The sequence below is a fragment of the Pseudopipra pipra genome, chromosome 12 (genome assembly GCF_036250125.1).
Source record: "Pseudopipra pipra isolate bDixPip1 chromosome 12, bDixPip1.hap1, whole genome shotgun sequence".
Classification (NCBI taxonomy): Eukaryota; Metazoa; Chordata; class Aves; order Passeriformes; family Pipridae; genus Pseudopipra; species Pseudopipra pipra.
In genome coordinates, this window is record NC_087560.1 from 3,009,072 (window position 1) to 3,028,653 (window position 19,582).

Below are 19,582 nucleotides of genomic sequence, written 5' to 3' on the forward strand. Positions count from 1 at the left end.
GGCAAAGAGCAGTCTTCTGGCAGGGATAATGGGCAAGAGTCCTTAAAATGGTGCATAAACGAGCCTGGTAGTCTGATGGTGCGAAAGATTTTTCCTGTCAGCTGCTCTGTAGGATCCTTCTCTACCAGAAGCTCATAACAATCTACTAAGGGAAGTTTAGTTAATAAAAATCTTGTAATTGAATTGTGCTGAAATGAATATTGACATTAGGGATGCCTGATTTAGCAGTGAACTGAGATCTTGGGACCTGCATTTACAATTGTGCTGTTAACATTGAGGCTTTTTTCCTGCCCGTGTCTCGTCTCACAAGCGCATGTGCTGGGTGCTTGGCTGTATAAAAAGGATGTGCTATTCCCAGGAGTAATTAAAGGCATGTGCTACTGTTGACAGGATCTAAGCCCAGAGTGGTAAACACAGCAGCTGAGATCTGGCAAGAGCCAGGGCTTTGAATGGAGAATTAAACTTGATCAAACCGGTGAGAATAACTGTCTTTAGGCCATTCCTGCTTTTGTTGATTAGAAAGGTGAAATTTGAGAAGGGAATAAGAGCACAGGATCCCACAAAACCTCATTGTTCATGGGGAAGGACACTGGGAAGAATGGGGAGTTGTGTTTGAAGTTCAGTCATAAAATCCTGATTTACAAAGGGACTCATTCCCCAGGTGACCATCAGCTTCCTTGTTAACTTCTGTCACCTTTTGTGTCCCCCCCCTTGGATGACCAGATGTCCAAGGCTTGCACAGCTGCACTCAGCTGTGTGGAGGGAGGGAGGGAGCAAGGGGGAGAGAAAAATGTGGGATTCCACCCTCATTTTTAGGACTGATGAGAGAGAAGCCCTGTGGGACAGGAGCTGCACCAAGAGGTGCTTCACTCCCTGCTCTTAGGGGTTGGTAACCAGTGACCCCTTTGCTCTGTGTTAAGAGGTAACACGGGGAGAAAGAGCAGCAGGCTGGGTTCAGCTCCTGGCACTGAGCTTGTTTATCCTGTTAGCCCTGTCTCTCAGAGCATCATTCACTCTGTCCCCAGACACATGCTCTTATGATAATTTCTGTAATTCTATTAGCTTGGAGGAAATAGGCTTTACTGTCCATTTGATTTTATTTCTTTTTTTTTTTTTCCAGAGAACTCGGCTGCTTGGTCTTTTAACTTAACCCTTTGTGGGTACTTTTGTCTTTGCCTTTCCAGGACATTGAGACTAAAAGCCTTCTTTTTCTGCTTCCATGCTATAAGCAGCATTATAACTGAAATTTCTGTTTGTTCTTTTTAATCCCAACTAGAAATGAGTTAAAGCTTCAAAGACAATATCATAAACTCGTATTCCCCAAAAGTCAGTGCTTAGCCTGGATAATTTGGAAACATCTGATCTGCAGAGGAAGCAAAGAGCCATTACATCAAGAGACACAGGTACTTCAGTTTAATTAGCTGAGTTACTGAAATTTTCAGTGGTGTTTATGTGGCACAGATGTTTTGTTTCCAACACCCCATGCTGGAGGTGCTGGTGAAATCAGCTCAGGATTGTGGTAGGATTATTTTTATGGCCAAGGGAGAGTGATGTGATGAGAACACGTCACCATGACTGCATTGCAGAACTACATAGAAGAAGAATTTGTCTGATTAGGGGGAAGCTGATCTACCCAAGAAGATCTGCAGTAACAAAGTATGCAGCCTTTGCTTTTTAATAAATATGCTCAGGTATCAACTCAGGTAATGAAGGAAAGAATATTTTCGCACCTTTGCTGGGATATTGATGCTCCCTCTTTAAAAATCCAACACTGCTGTTGCTCCCAGCTTGCTGTGGCTGCAGGGGTGCAGAAACAGTCCCAAATAAATGCACCTGGATGCAGGTGGTACGTGTGTTTGGTGGTGGTGGCATTTCTACATGTTCTGATGAAAGGCAGGATTGGTCAGGATTAAAGAGTTTTATAATTCATTTAAGAGTTGAACATGATGATCCTCGTGGGTCCCTTCCAACTCAGAATATTCTGTGAAATCTGTGGTGGTAGGGAATGGGGAGAGAGCCAACAGAGGCTTTTCTTCACTGGTAGGGAAGCAGACTGGTTGCACACTGCTATTGAAAAACAGTTCTAGTGTAAAATACATTTTGAATGTCCATTTTTTTAAATGAAAAATACTACGGTAAAACCCAGGAAAAGTGGAAATGTGGAAGTTCATTTTGTTTGGTGAACTGGGATATTATGCATATTTGCTTGCAAGATGACATTTTTGATGTTTCCTTTTCTCCAGAAATCTTTTATTTTTGAAATTTTGCCAGGAAAACCAAAGTGGAAAACCCTGTAATTCTCTGACAAGTTAAACTGGGAACAGTTCTATGTATTACGTAGGTGGAGCTGCTGAGGGTTAGGCAAAAACAGTGTTTGCCACTTTGAAAGCACGGTTTTAGGAGGTCAGATTTTTCAGGATTTTAGGACTTGGGGTGAAATTTTTCATTCCGAAGTTTTCTACGGATTGAATTATTTCTGGAAATGTTAAACACACAGTGGTGGTTTCCAAGGACGCCCTTAGGAAAGCTTCTATTGTTCCAGTTGTGATTAAAAAAGGAGTGCATGGAAAGCACCAGAGCCCATTTCCTGGCTGAGGAGCCGTGTTCCCCAGGCATCCCCCTGGGGCCAGCGATGTGCCTTTGGAAAGCTTTTTCTGGGTTTGTCAAGTCTGAGGCCTTCATCTGCCTGCACTCTGTGTTAGCTGCTAGCTGAGCTGCCAAATCCTTTCTAAAACTTTCCTGTGTGCTGAGGATAATTCAGCTGAAGGCTGTGGTTACAGAGCCAAGTGCTATCAGTCTTCACTGCTCATGAGGATGAGCCAGCTCTGAGATGGGAGCACCAGGGGCCTCCTTTCAGCTGCGCTCAGGCAGTGAGGGGGAGGATGAGAAGGAGGAGGGACTGGGTAGAACAGTAAAATTTGGTAAGAGGGTGAGGGGGGGACAGAGCCAAAAGTGCTGTTGGTGCTGGTAAAAATGGCAGAGAGAGGGGTCTCTGCTCTGCACAGGCCCTGTGTCAAGTGGGGGGACTGCAGGGGCCGTGGCAGACTTGGTGAACCTTTGGTTGTTTAGGAGGGTGAGTCCCCTCCCTTCTGCCCCCAAGGGATGTGCAGGGTCTCTCACAGCCCATTAAGTCTGTGCTGCCTCTCTCAGACTCACTGGTCAGGGTTATTTTGATATTTAAAGGGCCTTCACCTTTACACTGTCTGCACAGCACTGGCAGCTGCTCTGCCTTCCCTGTGGCTTCTCTGTCAGCAGAAAAAGCTGTTTAGCAGCTGGGGCAGTGTGTGCACCTGTGCTTGTGATATAACCTAACACAGAGGATTATATGTATATGTATATATTTTATATATATATATAACCTGCACTGGGAGGGCACCCCTCTGCTCCCAGGGGCTGCCTGTGCCCCATCTCATCTCACAGCTGTTCAGTTGCCTGCAGAGAAACAGCTCTGCTCTCTAGGTCTGAAAAGGAGAAGGAAACATTTAAGGCAGGGAAAGCAGGTTTGACTTTCCCCTGCCCACCAGTCACCCCGGGAGAGTCCAGAGTAGATAATGTTTGGGGAGGTGGCCAGGGCATTGCCCCCCACTGTGAGAGCAGGATGTGGCAGCCTGGCTGATCACAGGCTGTACCTGCTCCAGGAGGGCTGTCCTGCAGTCATCCATCACCACCTGCCTGTCTGTGATGGACACAGTCACAGTGCTTCGAGGAAGGGGATTGGGAGGGAGGATGACAGTGTGACAACCCTTTCTCCTTCTAACATACGACCTCAAGGAGCCTCAGCCACCCCACTTGTGATACTTTTTCACCCTATCCTTCCCAGAGTGCTGGGCACCAGCCCATGCTCAAGTGTTCAGGCCCTCAGGAGAGCCCTTCCAGGGCTCAGGGGTGAGCGTGTGGGGTGAGGATGCGTGTGCCAGTGGTGCAGGGGAGTTCAGCCAGGGGCTGGGAAGGAGGGAATGAGGTCCTGCAGCTGCTCTGAACAGTTGGAAAGGTGGATGGAGCTGTTTTGGCATGTCTAGATCTATGTAGTTATCTGGAGCTTCCTGGGAATGCTGATCTAGGGGGAGATGTGGCTCAGTTTTGATGAAGGCAAATAGATCTGGAACTGTTGTCACCTGTGGCTTGTTGAAGAACACAGGTTTAGTCAACTGGTCCTCCCCTGGGACAGGTGAGCCTCAAATCCCCTTCACAAGTAGTAGAGGATTTTAACAGTTTGTTCTCCAGTCATTAGTTGTGCTTATGAGTGGTGGTACAATTGTTATGTATCCTGACAACACCCCAGGGAAAGCTGAGGTTAGCCAGGAGCCCACTTCTCTGCTTGCAGGTTACCTGGGACAAACTGTGGTGGGATTGTCCTGTGATGGGAGTCTGGGGCCTCCATCTGTCCTTTGCCAAAGCCTTTGAGACTCCACATGCCTTATGTGCTTCCCTAGCTAATTTGTTGAGGATTAGACTTAAATCCACATTAAAATCTCCCCAGAAAAACACACAGGTCTGTGTGTTCTCAGGTGTCCTTCTCATTCTCATTGCCTTTCACAGTTGTCTTCTCCAGTTGCTTTCCTGTGCTCTCAGCCTGGGATTCATTAAAGTGCATATGAGCCCCAGGGACATGAAAGTTGCAGGAACATTTGAGGACCAAATCTATATAAAGGAAAAATGTATGTTTTATTTGTATTTCATCAATGAACAGAGTATTATCTACGTGTTTGTTTATCATACATTATTTTTGCTGTTGTTGATCGTTCAGCTGTCGGGGATGGCAAGGTGAGAAACCTTGCAGTGGTTACCTCAGAAGTGTGTTTCTATTTCTAGGCTCAGGTTTAAGTATCAAACCCACTTGTAAAGTTCTTTATACATCAGACACAAATTGTTTTGATGCATTTGAAGGAAACAGATTTCATAGCAATACCTTCTTCGTAACAGGGAAATTTCAGTATTCTGAGGAAAGAAAAGATCCTTCCCAAGGCAATGTATTTAAAATATAGTAATAATAATAATAATAATAATAATAAGACAGGATGGCATGTTGTACAGTAAAAGCCTTTTTCTGTAATGTTCAGACTTCAAACAATTGAAAAAAGGGCCAAGATATCACCAGAAGTACTGGACTCACTGGAAAAAATTTTTAGTTTTCTCCTTGTTTGGGTTTTTTTTCTTACCACAGTAAGTCAAGTTCTACTTTCCTTTTCCCTACCCTAAGGAATGTAAGTGCAACTCACTTGGCATCTCTGTGGATTTAACAGAGGGGAACTGAGAGTAGAATGGGACCCAACATTTATGTAAATATTGACAATTTTAAATGGCAACTAAGGGTTCATGGCAGCAGTGTGGTTTTGAAAAAGGGGTTGCAGAAATAATCCAACAGTCCCCAGGACACAAACAAGGACAAATATCCAGAGGAACAGCCTGTCCACTACCATGGCAACATACTTCCAATCTTCAATGACCTGGAAGAAAAAGCCAATTAAAGATATTAGCAATTTGTCATATTCTTTTGCTCTTCCTCTTGCTAATGCTGAGTTTCTGTTTATGAAAATAAAAGGAAACAGATCTCAGGGTTCAGGGAATGAACTGACTTTAGGCTTGGTAAGGTATTTTTCTCTTACAACCATTCTGAGCAGTGGAGAAAAATACAGTGAATATTTCTCAGCTTTCTTGGATGCATCAGGTCCTGAGCGTGGCTGCCTGGTGAAGCCAGTCCTGAAGGACCCACAGGATAATCCAATTAAGGATTTTTTTCCTTTAATTTTGGTTTGCAGATGCTATTAATCTCAGTGGGCAAAAATAGGTGGCATTCTGCTGTTAAACAAGGTTAGCTTCAGAATTCTTTTCTTATCAGCAGTCATCTTAATCAAGGGGCTTAATGCATATTAATACCATTGCTTTTATTAAAATCCCTTTTTGCCTTGCATGTGTTGTCTGTGAAAGCCACAGCCTTGGATTTTGTCTCAAACTGAAGTGACTGTCTGGCTGTTAATGTAAAAGGGGAATATATCAACCTCCACTTATATCTCAGGGATATTTTTTTCCTCTCTCATTGTTTCTAGTTCCATGTGGGACATCCTCACGTTGTTGACTTTACCATGCTGGTCAATTGTCTCACATCTTCTATTAGAATATTACATATTTTTTTCCTTCAGTGCACACTTTTAATTTCCACTAATGGAAATTAAACTCTTCTGAAATTAGACTATGTAAATGTACATGAACAGTTGTTATCAGACCATGGTGATGAAGGAAGGAAGCAGAGAAGAAAGTTATGAATCTAGAAAAATGATATGTAATATTGGAGGATCGTATGTGAAAAGCATTAAATGAATCTTTAATGTATAAAATACCCTTGAAAATTGTTCTTACTATCAGTTGCAAGCTTTGTAGATCCTTTAGTGTGCAACACATTCTTGCAAGAATTTCTAAGCTATTAGCCTTTTTTCTGCTGTATGAAGTCTGCTGCTCTTCAGTCAGCTTCAGTGTTTATGAGCTCATGTCTAATGTTAATAGCTGAACTTCTTTATTTATATTGACAGTAATTTCAGTTAATAGAAAACATGAATTACTCAGCAGCATGCTCCTCAAGGGACTTGTGCAAGATCAGAAACCAGACTCTTCTTGTTTGAGGGAGGGGGAGCACAATGGGAATAGAGAACCCGGAGCCTGACTGGGATCAGGGTCAGAGAGAGGACACTGGTGGGTGTGAAGAGGGTTTTTCCTAACTGTGGGTGCCTGTCTAAACAAAACTGTGAGCCAGCTGAGTTTTCCAAGCATTATTCCCAGTGTATTATCTCAGCTGTGGTGTTCCAGCTGGTGGCCTGTGAGCAGGGCAGCAGCAGCACTGCTTAAATGTGTCCTGGATAAAGTATTTCTCGTAACCATTAACGAGTCTGATTTATCTCAAATGAAAGAAGCAGCAGCTCTGCTGGCTTTAGGTTTTTGATGCTACCCATCGTGTTTGCCATCTATAGACAGGTGTCTTACCCAGAGAGGGTGTTTGCAAAGGCCTTCTACCAACTCCACTAAATCCTGCTGAGTCCAGTCAGGGAAATAAATGCTGGAGCTGCAGGTACAGTTCCTGGTTAACTTGGCCTGGCCATCGGTTGAATCACAGTCTGACTGAATACGATGGAGAAAAATAGTCTTTTTCTAACCTGGAACTGAATATTGTTTTCTTCCCCTGCCAAGCACTACTTGAGTGTGACAACACAGCTTTTTCAAGGGTGTTTCATGGTTAACTGAGCAATCAACAAACTCTCTCTGTAGAAAGAGCCATGTTACTTATCAGGAGAGTATTTACAGTTACCAAATTGCTGTTCATTAAGTCCTTTAATGGCAACAATTATTTCCTCTTACGAGCTGTATCTAGAATCTCTCTAAAAACCTGAGAGTTCAAATACACTTTCTGAGGAAGAGCATGTTACAGAGGAGGACAGGAGATGAAGTTTGGAAAGATGGGGCTGATTTGTCATTTTTACTTACACTCTGGTCGTTGTCATCACTTTTCATGTGCTCTGCTATAAAACTGACTCCATCGATTGCTTCTTGGACTTCAGGAGAAAATTTCGTGCCTGTTCTTAACCTAAAATCTCGATGACTGCTGATATTGTCAAGTGTCTCAGAGGCTTTCATATCATACTTTTTGGCAGGAGCTGTATTCAAAAAATAGGTGGAGTTCTTGTAGAAGTCAGCTGCCTCCATACAAGGGTGCTCTGCTTTTGTCTTTTTGCAGCTGCAGGGCTTTTGCCGTGGGGGATTGTTTTCTGGACGCTTCATGAACAGGTAGGCTGGGAGTTTTTCAAGGAAAACCACCTTTACCCAGGGGGGCATCATGTGGGTACTTGGAGATCTGTGGTGGACATTGAGCACACAGACACTGGTAACTATTGAGAAGGTCACCAGTACCATTGTAAACATGAGATACTTCCCAATCAGTGGAACATCGAGAGACGTGGGAGGGACAATCTTGGAGATCAGCAGCAGGAACACAGTCAAGGCAAGCAACACAGAGATGCACAAGGTCATTTTTTCACCACAGTCTGAAGGCAAGTAGAATACCAGGATGGCCAAGGACGTGATTAGCACACAGGGAATGATAAGATTGATGGTGTAAAAAAGAGGTTTCCTTTTAATAATGAAGTCATATGTCACATCGACATAACTGGGGTCCAGGGGATTTACAGTCCTCCTGCCTGGCAGTGCTACAATGTCCCACTCTCCGCTCGGCGTGAAGTCGTCCATGCTCGCCATGGAAGTTTTGAGCACCATATCGATTTCTGTGTGGTCGTACGTCCAGGATCTGAACTTCAGGGTGCAGTTCTGTTGGTCAAAGGGGAAATGCTTGACTTCAATCTTGCAGGCACTCTTGTAAATGGCTGGTGGCAGCCAGCGGATGCTCCCGTTGTTCTTCACGATCGCGTTGGCGTACAGCGAGACCTCGTACGTGCCATCCGCGCTAGGGGACGAGCAGAGGCAAAGGAGAGAGGGCATGAAACACTAAGAGGGAAAACACAGCTCGGAACAGAAGAGCAATTTATCAAATTGTTGTTAAATAATAGATATACACCTCTGTTTCATCCAGAGAAATCAAAGTACTTTGTAAATGTTTGTTAAAGCAAATTCAGCTCCCTACGTCTCTGAGGGCCGAGTGAAAATGAGATCATCCCACATGAAAAGGGAGGTGCCTTTGATCTGAAACACAGGCACTGCTAAGAGCACAGAGCACACTCCTAAATGACTTGGACAAGGAAATAAGGATGAGCAGCATTAGTTAGAAATGCAGGGAGAGTGTAGGCAGAGGAAATGTAATTATATGGTTTATAATTTAGGACGTCACTCCAGTTAATGTTTACTCATTACAAAACCAGAACAGACAAGCCACAGTGTTCTTAGTGCCCACAAATAATCTTGGCTTTGTATCTCTTCCCACTGCTGAACTTCCACCAGGGGAGTCTTCTACTTGAAGATGGGCCCTTTCATTCAGGGAGCAGATCATTATCCCTCAGTGGTCAATATCTTCTCCTGCCCAATGTTCCTGGGCAAACAACTTAGGGCTGTTGAACCCATTAAGTATCCTGAGGTAGTACCCTTGTTTGCTGACAAGACACGATGGAAAATAGGGTTATTTCAGTGCTAAGGCTGATTTTTTTTTCTCAGCAGGGAAGTGCTACAAGTATCCAAGGCTTGGCACATGTGGAGCTGTTCTCCGGATCAGTAAGGTTTGGCTCTGGAAAGGGCTCACCTTGGTGAGGTTCTGAGTGCCTGGCACTGAGCTGAGACCCCTGTAGATAATTCATGCAGGCAGTGGAACAACCAGATGCAGAAGTGAGTGGCTGCAGCACAGGGGGGTTGTTAGTTCCCTGACAATGAGTAGCTATTTTTTGACAAATCGATAGCATCTTAGTTCTCACATACCTGTGTCTCCCAAGTTAGCTTTACTGTCCTGTCAGACAGTGTGCTGGGCACACTCCTGGGTTGAGAATGTGTTGGGTTTTGTGCTGACTGCCCCATCTCAGCTACTGGTGCTGCCTCAGAGCCCTGTGCAGTGCTGTGCATGGACAGAGCTGTGGGCACAGGGATGTGCTTTGTGTTTGCCTTAGGACTCACTGATGCCAATGAAACTGTGCTCCAGCAGCAGTAAATTACAGGGGCTTGTCCTTTATCTAAAACTTCAACTTGAAGCTTTGTACTGATGTAAAAATCCAATATGGTGAGGCTTGTTCCCCTACATTTAAGAAACCTTTTAAAACTGTTTCCTTCTATTCTTACAAATCACTAAATGGTATCACTTGGGGAGTAGCAGAAAGAAGCAGAGGGCACGGGCACAATTCACCAGAACAAGCTTTGAGCAGCCAGTACGTCCTAATCCACTGGCTGAATTATTTTGTTACTAATACACTAGTTTTAAGTGTTCATCAAATCTGATTTGTTGTAGGATTCCAAGGACTTAACTCAGATATATATAAACTTCCTGGGTTTCCCATCTGTATATGTTCATAAATCATCATCTGTGAATTCATTGGTTTTCAAAGTATCATGAAAGTATAAATTTTGATTATTTTTCCCCAAAAATTTATATCATCCACTTCAAGGCTTTGCTAGAGACTTAAACCAAAGCAAACCAAAATTGTCAGCTACTAAAATTATCTTTGAGGCCAGTGCCCCGGTCAGATACAGCTGATGCTATCAAACAGTTACAAAATTCAGTTCTATAATTTTATCAGACCTACTTCATTGTTTCTGGTGCTTGTTTCTTGGTCAAAATTTTGTTCATTGTCTGCATAAACTACAGAAGTTGTACTTACTTATTGTAAAGCACAATGTCTGGCAACCAGATGTGTTTGGCAGGTATTCTCAGCATCTTTATCCCTTCATAGTCTGAGGGCTTCCAAGCCAGACGATAATCAATCCACTCCTACGAGAAGAATTGTAGAGCAGTGATGGGAGTTTCCAGACCAGCCCTAACAAAACAATCATTTGATGGAGGGAAAGCATTTGTGGTTTGCAAGGGCACATCTCTGTGGGTTTGGTTACCTGGTTCAGCCAGACATTTGTAGTCATGATCTGCTCCCGTTCATTCTGTAGGGAAAAACGGAGACAAAAGTTGGCCTCTAAAATATTTCACTTGATTGCAGCAACAAGATTTATTCAGTGGGGTTTTGAGCATGTCTCCAGCTGTGCAGCATGGCTTTGCTCAGTGGGTTTCAAGGCAGGCATTTCTCTGCAGGTGGGATGGCCAGTCTCATACACATGATGATGACCAATAGTAACCCCACAAGTGTAGAGCTCCAAATGCCTTTTAGCAAGAACAGGTATGGCAGGAGTGATTTGGGAACAATCACCACCACCCTACCCAGCTGATTTCCTCCCCCCACCCCACTTCTCCACCTTTGATTTACAGAACAGAAGGTACATTTGGCCACTGGGAGGGCCTCCACGAGGTTGTGTGAGGTTGATGTAAGGTTTGCCATGTGAGCTCTCAGCTGGCAGGCTCTGTCCTGTGGAACTGCTGTCTCTCTGCAGAGCAGTCCAGAAGAGAAATCTCTCTACAGCAGATTTGTCAGAAGGATTTCTGCAGGAAAACAAGTTAATTCTCTGATCCTGAAGATGCTTGGGATTCTTAGAGCCTATAAAATGCCTAATTTTGTGTTCTGCTTGAAGAGTGAGGATACAGAGGGACAGGGACTGAGCTGTGCTGTTCTCGATCCCTGCCCATTCATCTGCTCTGCTTAGGCTGTGATCACTGGGGCCTCTGGGACATCTTGTTTTTTATGCCCAGAATCTGCAATCTTGAGGACAATGTGCCAGTGGTGGTAGTGCAGTGTGTAGGGAGGTGTGTCTGTGTCCAGGTGGAATTCTCCAGGAGAGAGGGAGCACTTGCACCGAGTCACCTGGTATACATGGCATTATATCCTGTGTATATATGTCTGTACCCACACAGAGGCTGAATATTTTATATACATATATACATATATGTATATAAAATACATTTTTATCTGACTGTCTATCTATCTATCTATCTATCTATCTATCTATCTATCTATCTAATATCCAGCCTGTGTGTATATATATACACACAGGCTAGATATTATATATATATATGTATGTAATATCCAGCCTGCACGTGTGTATGAAACCTCAGCTGTTGTACAGTTTCCCTTTTGTTCCATCTGTGTCTCTCTCATTTCCTCTTGAATTTCAGACTCTAGATCCTCGAGGTCTCTCAAAGTTTGCAGCAGTGCAGGCAGTAGCCCTTACACAGATTCTGGCAGGGAGGCAGCCATCTGTATCTTTGTCACCCAGGGAGAGAGCAGCACAGATAGGAGCCCTGAGTCAGGAAATGATTCCCACTTCTGTGCTGGCTCTTGTTCCAGTGCAGTAAATGCTAACCTCTCTTGGCAATGATGTGTTTGTACCTTGGAAGAACATGCTAACCTTGTGGGTGAAAATGTCTTTCAGACCCATTGAAGTAATTTTTATTGAATGCAAGGAGTTGCATAGATGAGGATTGTTTTAACCATGTTAAGCTATTCCAGCCAGAACTAATATGCCTTTTTCTTTACAACATTCCACTCTTCTTTGCTTATATGTGTGAGATTTTGATCTGGTTTTGTAGCTTGTTTTCAAACCATTGAACCTCTTCTTTGAAAGAAGCAGTAGAAGCTGGTTTAGCATTGTGAGCACAGTCCAGGATGGATCCTGACCTGGGGTAACACTGTAGCTGTACTGAAACCAGTGGAATGATTTTGAATTTTAGACCAATGCAGTTTTATAGGATGAAGATCTGGCCACTGTCCTTGATTGCTTAGGCATAGATTGATCTCCCCGTAGCAGCTGCATTATGAGGTAGAAAACCAGTAAATTGCATGTGTGGGCTGTACCTATTAAGTACTATTATACAAATGAGAAAAGAGCTGGGACACTGTAACACCAATATGACTATTAGAGTGCTGTGCAGGTAGTAATGAATTAAAAGGCATAGCCTAATTTGAACTTACCACACTGATGAGCTGTGCCAGGGAAACCTGCAGTTCTATGGACACCAACTGGGAGGAGTTGACAGCCGGTCGAATTAACTTGTTGTACCTGTCAGGACTCAGCAGGTGGTTCATCAGCTTTTCTTCAGCGTCTGCTGCTGCGCTTCCTGTAAAGCATCAACAGGATTATAGAAGGGAGAGCAAAGTGACATGATAGAGGGATCACAGAATCCCTGTGCATCAGATCATCTTCATGGAATAATGAGGGCTTTTGACTCTCCAGAGACTGTAGGCTTATGTGAGCAGGAGGATGTGGTGCTTGCACCAATATCTGTTCTGCTGAAGCTGATTGTCTTTCACAGAGCACAGATCAAAGCAGATCAACTGGAACCCTTCAGGTTTTTTCACAGTAAAATGTGAAGCTCAAATTGATATATTCTTTTGGGATTACACTTAGAAACAGACACCACCCTCTTAATAGCAGAAGAAGAATTATTCTATGATCCAAAGGCAGGGGGTTCAGCTGTGACTTCTCTCTTTAGTGCTGTAGGAGACAAAGTTGCAGGTACAGGTAGAAATTAAAAGACTGATTTAAACATGGAAAACCAGAAGATAAGCTGAAGGATACTTGAAGATGTTTTAATGACTGAGGACTCTTTGGTAGCTACTGATGATTCTGTTTCAGAATTTGAAAACTCAAAGCTGGAGTTTAATGATTACAAAATATAGTATCTACAGGTTACTGTCAAACAATCCTGAACATTCTCCATGGAGGAGAACAGCTTCTGGCACAACCCCAGAGGGAGCTGAATCTGTTCTCATGTTCTTGAATGTACTTTTTAAAGCCATTCTAGTGGACTTTTCAAACCACTATAGACCACATGGTAATACTGCTGACTGAGGTCCTGGTAACATCCTGCCACCAGAATTGACCCAGAGAGACTGTGCTGTGTGTCGAGTTCTGTGATGGACACAGGTGTTACTGAAAGCAGGTTCTAATCCAATGGATACAATGATTCTTCCATAGGAAGAGTCACCTAATTCAGCTGTAGGTATTGCACAGGTGAGGGTAGTATCCCTACAGCATTCTTGCTTCATTATTCCCCAGAGCAATTCCAACAGTAAAAACCATTGCCCGCGCAAGTATTTTAAATTTGTGGTACATTAATTTGTTCTGGTTTTTTTTAAGTTGGAGCATATCTATGAGATCCAGAGACAGGCAGATATCCAAAGGCCAGGATCAGGTAAGCAGTCCAAGTTTGTGTGCACTTCTAGAAGGTGCCTAGTTTCCATGTGGACTGGGCTGGAAGTTGTTAGGGTGAGCAAGTCTCTTGAAACTTGGTTCTTCTGAATCCAACTCAGGTTAAAAAAACACCCCAAGAACTTCTCGTTTCTGATCCAGTAAAAGAGTGGAGAGATGTAAAAGGAAACATTCTCGAACAGAGCTTTCACATCTAAGAACAGCTTTTACTCAAGCTCTGTGGAAAGGCTGAGATGAAACACCAGGCCTGATTTAAATCCTTTCAGACCAGCATATGCTACAGCACTGGTAGCCCAAATTTTGTCACATATACTTAACCATAACACTGTTCTTCAAAATAGGCTTCCCAAGTACTTCCCAGGCCGTTTGGGAAGACAAATTTGGATGAATGCATCTGTGTTGGTTGGGCCAGTTTGTTTTTTGATTCACACTTGCTTTGTGCCTCCCTGCGAGTGGTTACAAAAGCCCTTGTACCATGTGATATTTTAATATTACAGTTATTCTCAATGTAAGCTGCCTAATCAAAAGCTTGTCAAACTAGAGCTATGCTGATTCTTGCTAAGCTCCAGATTCTGGATTTTTCTTGTGTGTTGCATTCAAGGAAGAGCTAAATTTGATATTGTAAAAAAAAGGGGGCCACCTTCTGTGTTTATAAGGATAGATTAGAAATCTTGTGGTAGCTAGAGAGAGAATATTGGTTATTGTGTTGTGTGGTTTGGTGGGGTTTTATGTTGGTTTTGTTCATTGGGGTTTTTTAACAAACTTTCCCACTGTTGCATAGGGAAGTGACATAAGCAGATGGCTATAAATAAATTGTCATTTGGTCACTGAATGCTGCTAGCAAAGACTGAGTTCTTGTTTGAATTGTTAAATATATTTTCACTGTATTTCTGCCTTTGTCCATAAATATTCTAGCCTAGAGAGTATTTGCTAAACAGAGAGGAAGCAGTAGAAATTGCAGAATATTTGCAGAAAGCTAATTCTGGATTTGTAATTAGGTTTTTTTCTCTGAAACCTGCTTTTAGCAATCCCAGTTGTCTGGTCTGCAAATCAAACCAGGGTCGTCTGGTCTGGATGTCTGACGAGAGCAGCTCAGATTTCAAGGTACTGACTCTGTTCATAAACTTGATGCAGAATAATGACAAGACACAATTCTAAAAAATTATTAGTTCAACAGTGAATCCCTTTAAGAAATTGTTATCTGTCTTAGTGAAGGAATTCCTGTAATGAATAATTCTTTGTAAAATGGCATCCCATGCCAATCTTTATAATTTAACAATCAGAAGTAAAGTTCAAAGGGGCTCCTCTTCACCTCCCTCAGCTGCCTGTGTCACACACCACTAGATGTCAGCCGTGCCCTGCCTCAGAGCTCGCCAAAGTCAAGGGAAAGGAAAATGTAAATAAAAAGGAATGGTTCTTGTATAAGTTTTATCATCTATTTTCCATTAATAATCTACATATTAACCAGATGGCACCCACTGAAAACAAAATTCCCAGGCATTCAGGTTCATCCTTCTGTGCCTTTCATGGCAGTAGCCAGGCATTAGAAACTCCTCTTTCTCCTCTCAGAGTTGGAACAAATAAAAGTGCAGTTTCTCTCCAAACTGTTTTTTTCTTTCCCCAAATAACAGTGATCACCGCAGATGCTGCAGAGGGAAGACTGATGGGTTTAGGCAAAGGATTGTAACAACAGTGAGGAAGGAGTTCTGATCTGGGGCTGGAGTGTTTTTGTGTACTGAAAGCAGTAATAGAGAGAACACATTGGGGTGGATCCTGAGCTGGGGAAATGATTTCAGCTTCACTGAACACACCACACATCTGCTCTGAGACGAGGACAGCAGTTGCCACATAACTTGCAGTAACGTTCTTCAGTAAGTTTGGGTTCTCTGTGGGAGCATGACCATTAAAAAAAAATTACATCAGGATGCTTCCAGTCTCACAGCAGGAGACACAAAACCCTTTCCCTTTTACATGGTCTAATTTAAATGCATAAAGTGAAGTAACTCGTCACCCTGTGTTATGTTGTTTGTTTTCAGTGTAATGACAAATTTGCTGGAGTGATTTCCACAGAAAAGAAGCAAATACAGAAACACAGGCAAGTCCACTGTTATCACTAAATTTAAAAATTTAACATAAGGCATGCTTCCTGTGTTTCTCTGACTTCACTTATTGTTATAAATGTTGAAATAGCATTTGTTTAAAAATAATTTTGTAGCATGTGTTGTCATTTTAGTTCTTTACTCTCTCACAAATAACTTATTTGGACAATAGTGACATACCAAATTCCCTTCTGTAATTAGTAAAGAGCAAGCAAGAAGCAGCAATGAGACAGTTCCATTATCTTCTCTAAAACTACTTTGTGATGTTTCTTTTCAGCATACTCTTGAGCAAAAAGGTTTTCACGACCTCTTAGAACAACAGCTGCTAAATTGGAATGCTTATTGTTCCAGTGGAAGTACCAGTGAATTTACTGTAGTTTAAAGACTTTTGATTTTTTAATTAATGCAAAAAAAAAAAAAAGGAAATAATAAAGGCTTTTATAAACTAAGAATCTAAAGTGGGTCCTCACTCTTCATTTGTTAGAAAGCAGATGTTTTATAAAGTTACCTTTCAGTGATTGAAGGAAAAAAAAAACAGCTCTGGGATGAATAGGTAATAATGGGAAATCTGTGATCTTTGTCTTGGTTTGATTTCAGCCACTTTCTCTGAGAACTCTTCACTGGAGTCTCTCCATGGGAAGAAGCTCCCATGGTAAATGCACTATTTCCTGCTGCTGTCAGGCTGTTCATGTTGGCTTAAACACATGGAAGAAATCCTGATAGACTGAAGAAAATGTATGTTTGCTTTTTTTAGCATATATTACAACTTAATTTAAGCTATGTACGTGCTAATAAAAATAATTAGGAAGTATGAACTTCGCGACATACAGGAACTTGAGCAAATAATTGTAGAGGGATGAGAGCTGCCTTATTTATGGTTCATGGCTCATTTTTTTCACTCTCAGCACAATATCTGCTTTTCCTATCACAGATGATCCTGAGAGCATCTAAAGGGATAACATTTAGTGATTATTATTGTCATCTCCTACAGTTCTGTCATTTTACATCCAACTTAACTGTCTGTCCATATCCATCGCAGTGCATTTGCAGATACCAAACGAGCCCAAAACAACACTAGAATAATCAATTTTATGCATCCTCTCAAAGTCTGCAAAACCTCCTGAGGTGATAGTTATGAATTGTCTGTGAGCTTTTATCCCAGTCCTGCCTCCTGGCCCCCAAAGCTATTGCTGCTCTGAAACTGTACCCGAAAGAAAAGGTCACTTACCGTTAAAACAAAGGGAGCCCACTACAAAGAGAAAGAGGGTGTACATTTTCCTCATGGCAGTAACAAGGAGAGGTGGATTACTGTCCCTCAGTCAAGCCAGCAGGCAATAGGCTCTGTTGTCAGGGATGCACAAGGAAAAGATGGAAAAGCAAACCTGAATCTTGGAGGTATTAAATGCCCGGAAAAGAGACAGACAGTAGGACCTGACAGAAGCGTTCTGCAAAGTGGAGTTTTCGTGAGCAGAGTGGTCCCTCCCCCTTTGCAGCTGTTTAAAGAGCTTTGTGAAGAGGGAAAGCACGTAAGGAGAGGGAACACAATGTGATAATGTTGAAAAAGAGGAAAGGAAAGCGCAAGCTGAAGGAACACGGTGTGCAAAACACAACTGCTTGATTCTTGCTGCTAGATAACATTTAGAAGGCTTTCTGGTTAATAAGTGCAATGGGTGGGAATAGCTGTGTGGGAAAAGCTGGATACAACTTTGTGCCATAAAACCTGCTAGTGAAAGACATGTCATAAATTAAAGCCCCAGCAGAGGGTAATTTTCTCTGTCAAGGGAGAAAGTTTATTGCCTACTGTCAACCCTTTTCCCCTCCAAGGCCCACACATCTGATCTCTTTAAAAGAGAGCTCCAAAAAGCTTTCTGGGAGCAGCAGGAGAGGAACAGAGAATTTGTCTTTAGCATCTGATGGGATTTTTTAAAGAAACCTAAAGTTGTTGTGAAGTAGCAATAGCAATAAAGATACCCTAGAGGAGCATTAGAGGCTCCATGGAATTCATCTTTTAAAGCTAAAGGGTTCAGCAAAGTGTAGAGTGTCATTTGTTTTGGGACTTGCACGTGGGAAGATTTGTGTAGAAAGAAAGGGCAAGATCTTATGTCCCCTCTGCAAGCACTATAGTCTATTTTATATCTCTATCTTATATCTCTATCTTCTATTTACCTTATATAGTCTCTGGATATTTTCTATCCAGGCTGAAGTCCTGTACAGAAAAAAAAAGGGTGTTAATCTTCTAAATATTGTTTTGTCTCCATATTGAGGTTCCTGTCTGCTTCAGCTGGCCACAGGATGCAGCTCTGCTCTTGTCCCATCTCCCAACAGACTATAACACCACTGGCTGGGATGGAGCCATTCCTGGTTTATCTGCATAACACACCACACTTCTGCATCTGGCACAGTTGCCACCTGGCTGGGGTTATTTGGAGAAGATCACCTGTTGCTGTTTTTAGGCAAGCTGTCAGTATAATGTTGAATAACTCATTGCCTTCACCTTAAATGTTTTAGCCACCTTCTTTTTCCACTAAATATTTTATAACTTTGTTGTCTTTAAAGGAGGTAGCCCAGTACACAAAGAGACTCTACTAAATTTTTTGGTAATTGTACTGTAAAAATCTATGGAACTTCTCTAAACAGGCTATTTATTATTACTGGCTCATTTCTTTGGGTTAGGAGGATGGATTTAGTGAGACAAATGGAAAAGCACTGCATGGACTTCCCTTTGGATAAAACAAGTTGTCACATCAGCTTTGATGAAGTGGCCTATGCTGTTGCCTTCCCTTCCTCTGGAAACTCAAGGTATGTCAACTGTACCATATCCTCCACTGAGGACTCCCAGCAGTTCTTTAAAAAGTTCACAGCCTTCTACTGTGAGAAGGATGGCTTATATGTTCTCACCTTTCTTCACCTGCAATCTCAACCAATTTCCTTCTATATCCCTTTAGTAAAATGCCCTCTGTTATAATCTCTCAGGTTTTATAGTGTTTTTAACTTAAAACCCCCAACTTTGATCCCTTATAGCTTCTGAATTTATATATATATATATATATATATATAAATGCATGCCATCAATTTGTTTAGAGGTGGATTTATTGTATCTAATGCTATGCAAACACCTCAGATATAAAAGGTTTTGTGGCCTATGTAGGAATTGATGGTTGATGATTTCTGTATACTTAAAAAATTGTTACTGCACATAGTTGCTGACTGTTAGCCACACCAACAGAAATGCTTTGGCTTTGTTGCTGATCTCAATTATTAAGTTGAGCCTGGTATCAGAGATCACCTGTGCTAGCTCCTGCCTGTTATTTTTGGTCATTTTTCTGCTTTCATCACTCCTTTTCCCGTCTTATTCACTATCCCTTAGCTGGAATTGGTTTAAGTGGGGGTTGTTTAGCCTGGAGAAGAGAAGGCTCTTGGAGGGGCCTTAATGTGGCCTTTGAGTCCCTTAAGATGGTAACTACTGTTTTAATAGGACAAGGAGCAATGTTTTTAAACCAGAAGAGGTAGATCCAGACTAGATCTAAGGAAGAAATTTTTTACAGTGATGGTGTTGAAACACCAGAACTGGTTTCCCAGAATGGTGGTGGATGCCCCATCCCAGGAAGCATTCAGAGTCAAGTTGGATTGGGCTCCAGTCTAGCTGAAGATGTCCCTGCTCATTTCAGGGGTGGGTTGGACTAAGTGACCTTTAAAGGTCCCTTCCAACCCAAATTATTCTATGATTCTAAGTAATGTGGAATCTGAGGGGGAGG

General features: G+C 42.3%; 1 protein-coding gene and 1 long non-coding RNA gene across 2 annotated transcripts; one reads left to right on the forward strand and one right to left on the reverse strand.

The window, feature by feature from the left end:
* The first annotated feature begins 85 nt into the window (after positions 1 to 85).
* LOC135420701 (uncharacterized) lies at positions 86 to 16,057 on the forward strand. Its single transcript, XR_010433681.1, has 5 exons — positions 86 to 475; positions 1,277 to 1,403; positions 14,754 to 14,832; positions 15,360 to 15,599; positions 15,765 to 16,057. It is a non-coding gene; the product is annotated as an uncharacterized LOC135420701 (long non-coding RNA).
* Positions 4,647 to 17,377, reverse strand: CHRNB4 (cholinergic receptor nicotinic beta 4 subunit). Its single transcript, XM_064668407.1, has 6 exons — positions 17,056 to 17,377; positions 12,489 to 12,634; positions 10,525 to 10,569; positions 10,296 to 10,405; positions 7,474 to 8,446; positions 4,647 to 5,447 (listed from the first exon to the last, which is right to left on the reverse strand). The coding sequence occupies exons 1-6, from the start codon at positions 17,108 to 17,110 to the stop codon at positions 5,307 to 5,309; spliced, it is 1,470 nt and encodes a 489-aa protein (XP_064524477.1). The 5' UTR covers positions 17,111 to 17,377; the 3' UTR covers positions 4,647 to 5,306.
* Between the last annotated feature and the right edge of the window lie 2,205 nt (positions 17,378 to 19,582).

Excerpts from the sequence above, each read along its gene's own strand:
- CHRNB4 (XM_064668407.1), bottom strand. The coding sequence starts at position 17,110 with ATGAGGAAAATGTACACCCTCTTTCTCTTTGTAGTGGGCTCCCTTTGT. Across the intron at positions 8,447-10,295 it reads GACATTGTGCTTTACAATAA|CGCGGATGGCACGTACGAGG; the intron begins GTAAGTACAACT and ends CTCGTCCCCTAG. Across the intron at positions 5,448-7,473 it reads GTGATGACAACGACCAGAGT|GTCATTGAAGATTGGAAGTA; the intron begins GTAAGTAAAAAT and ends TTTTTCTTCCAG.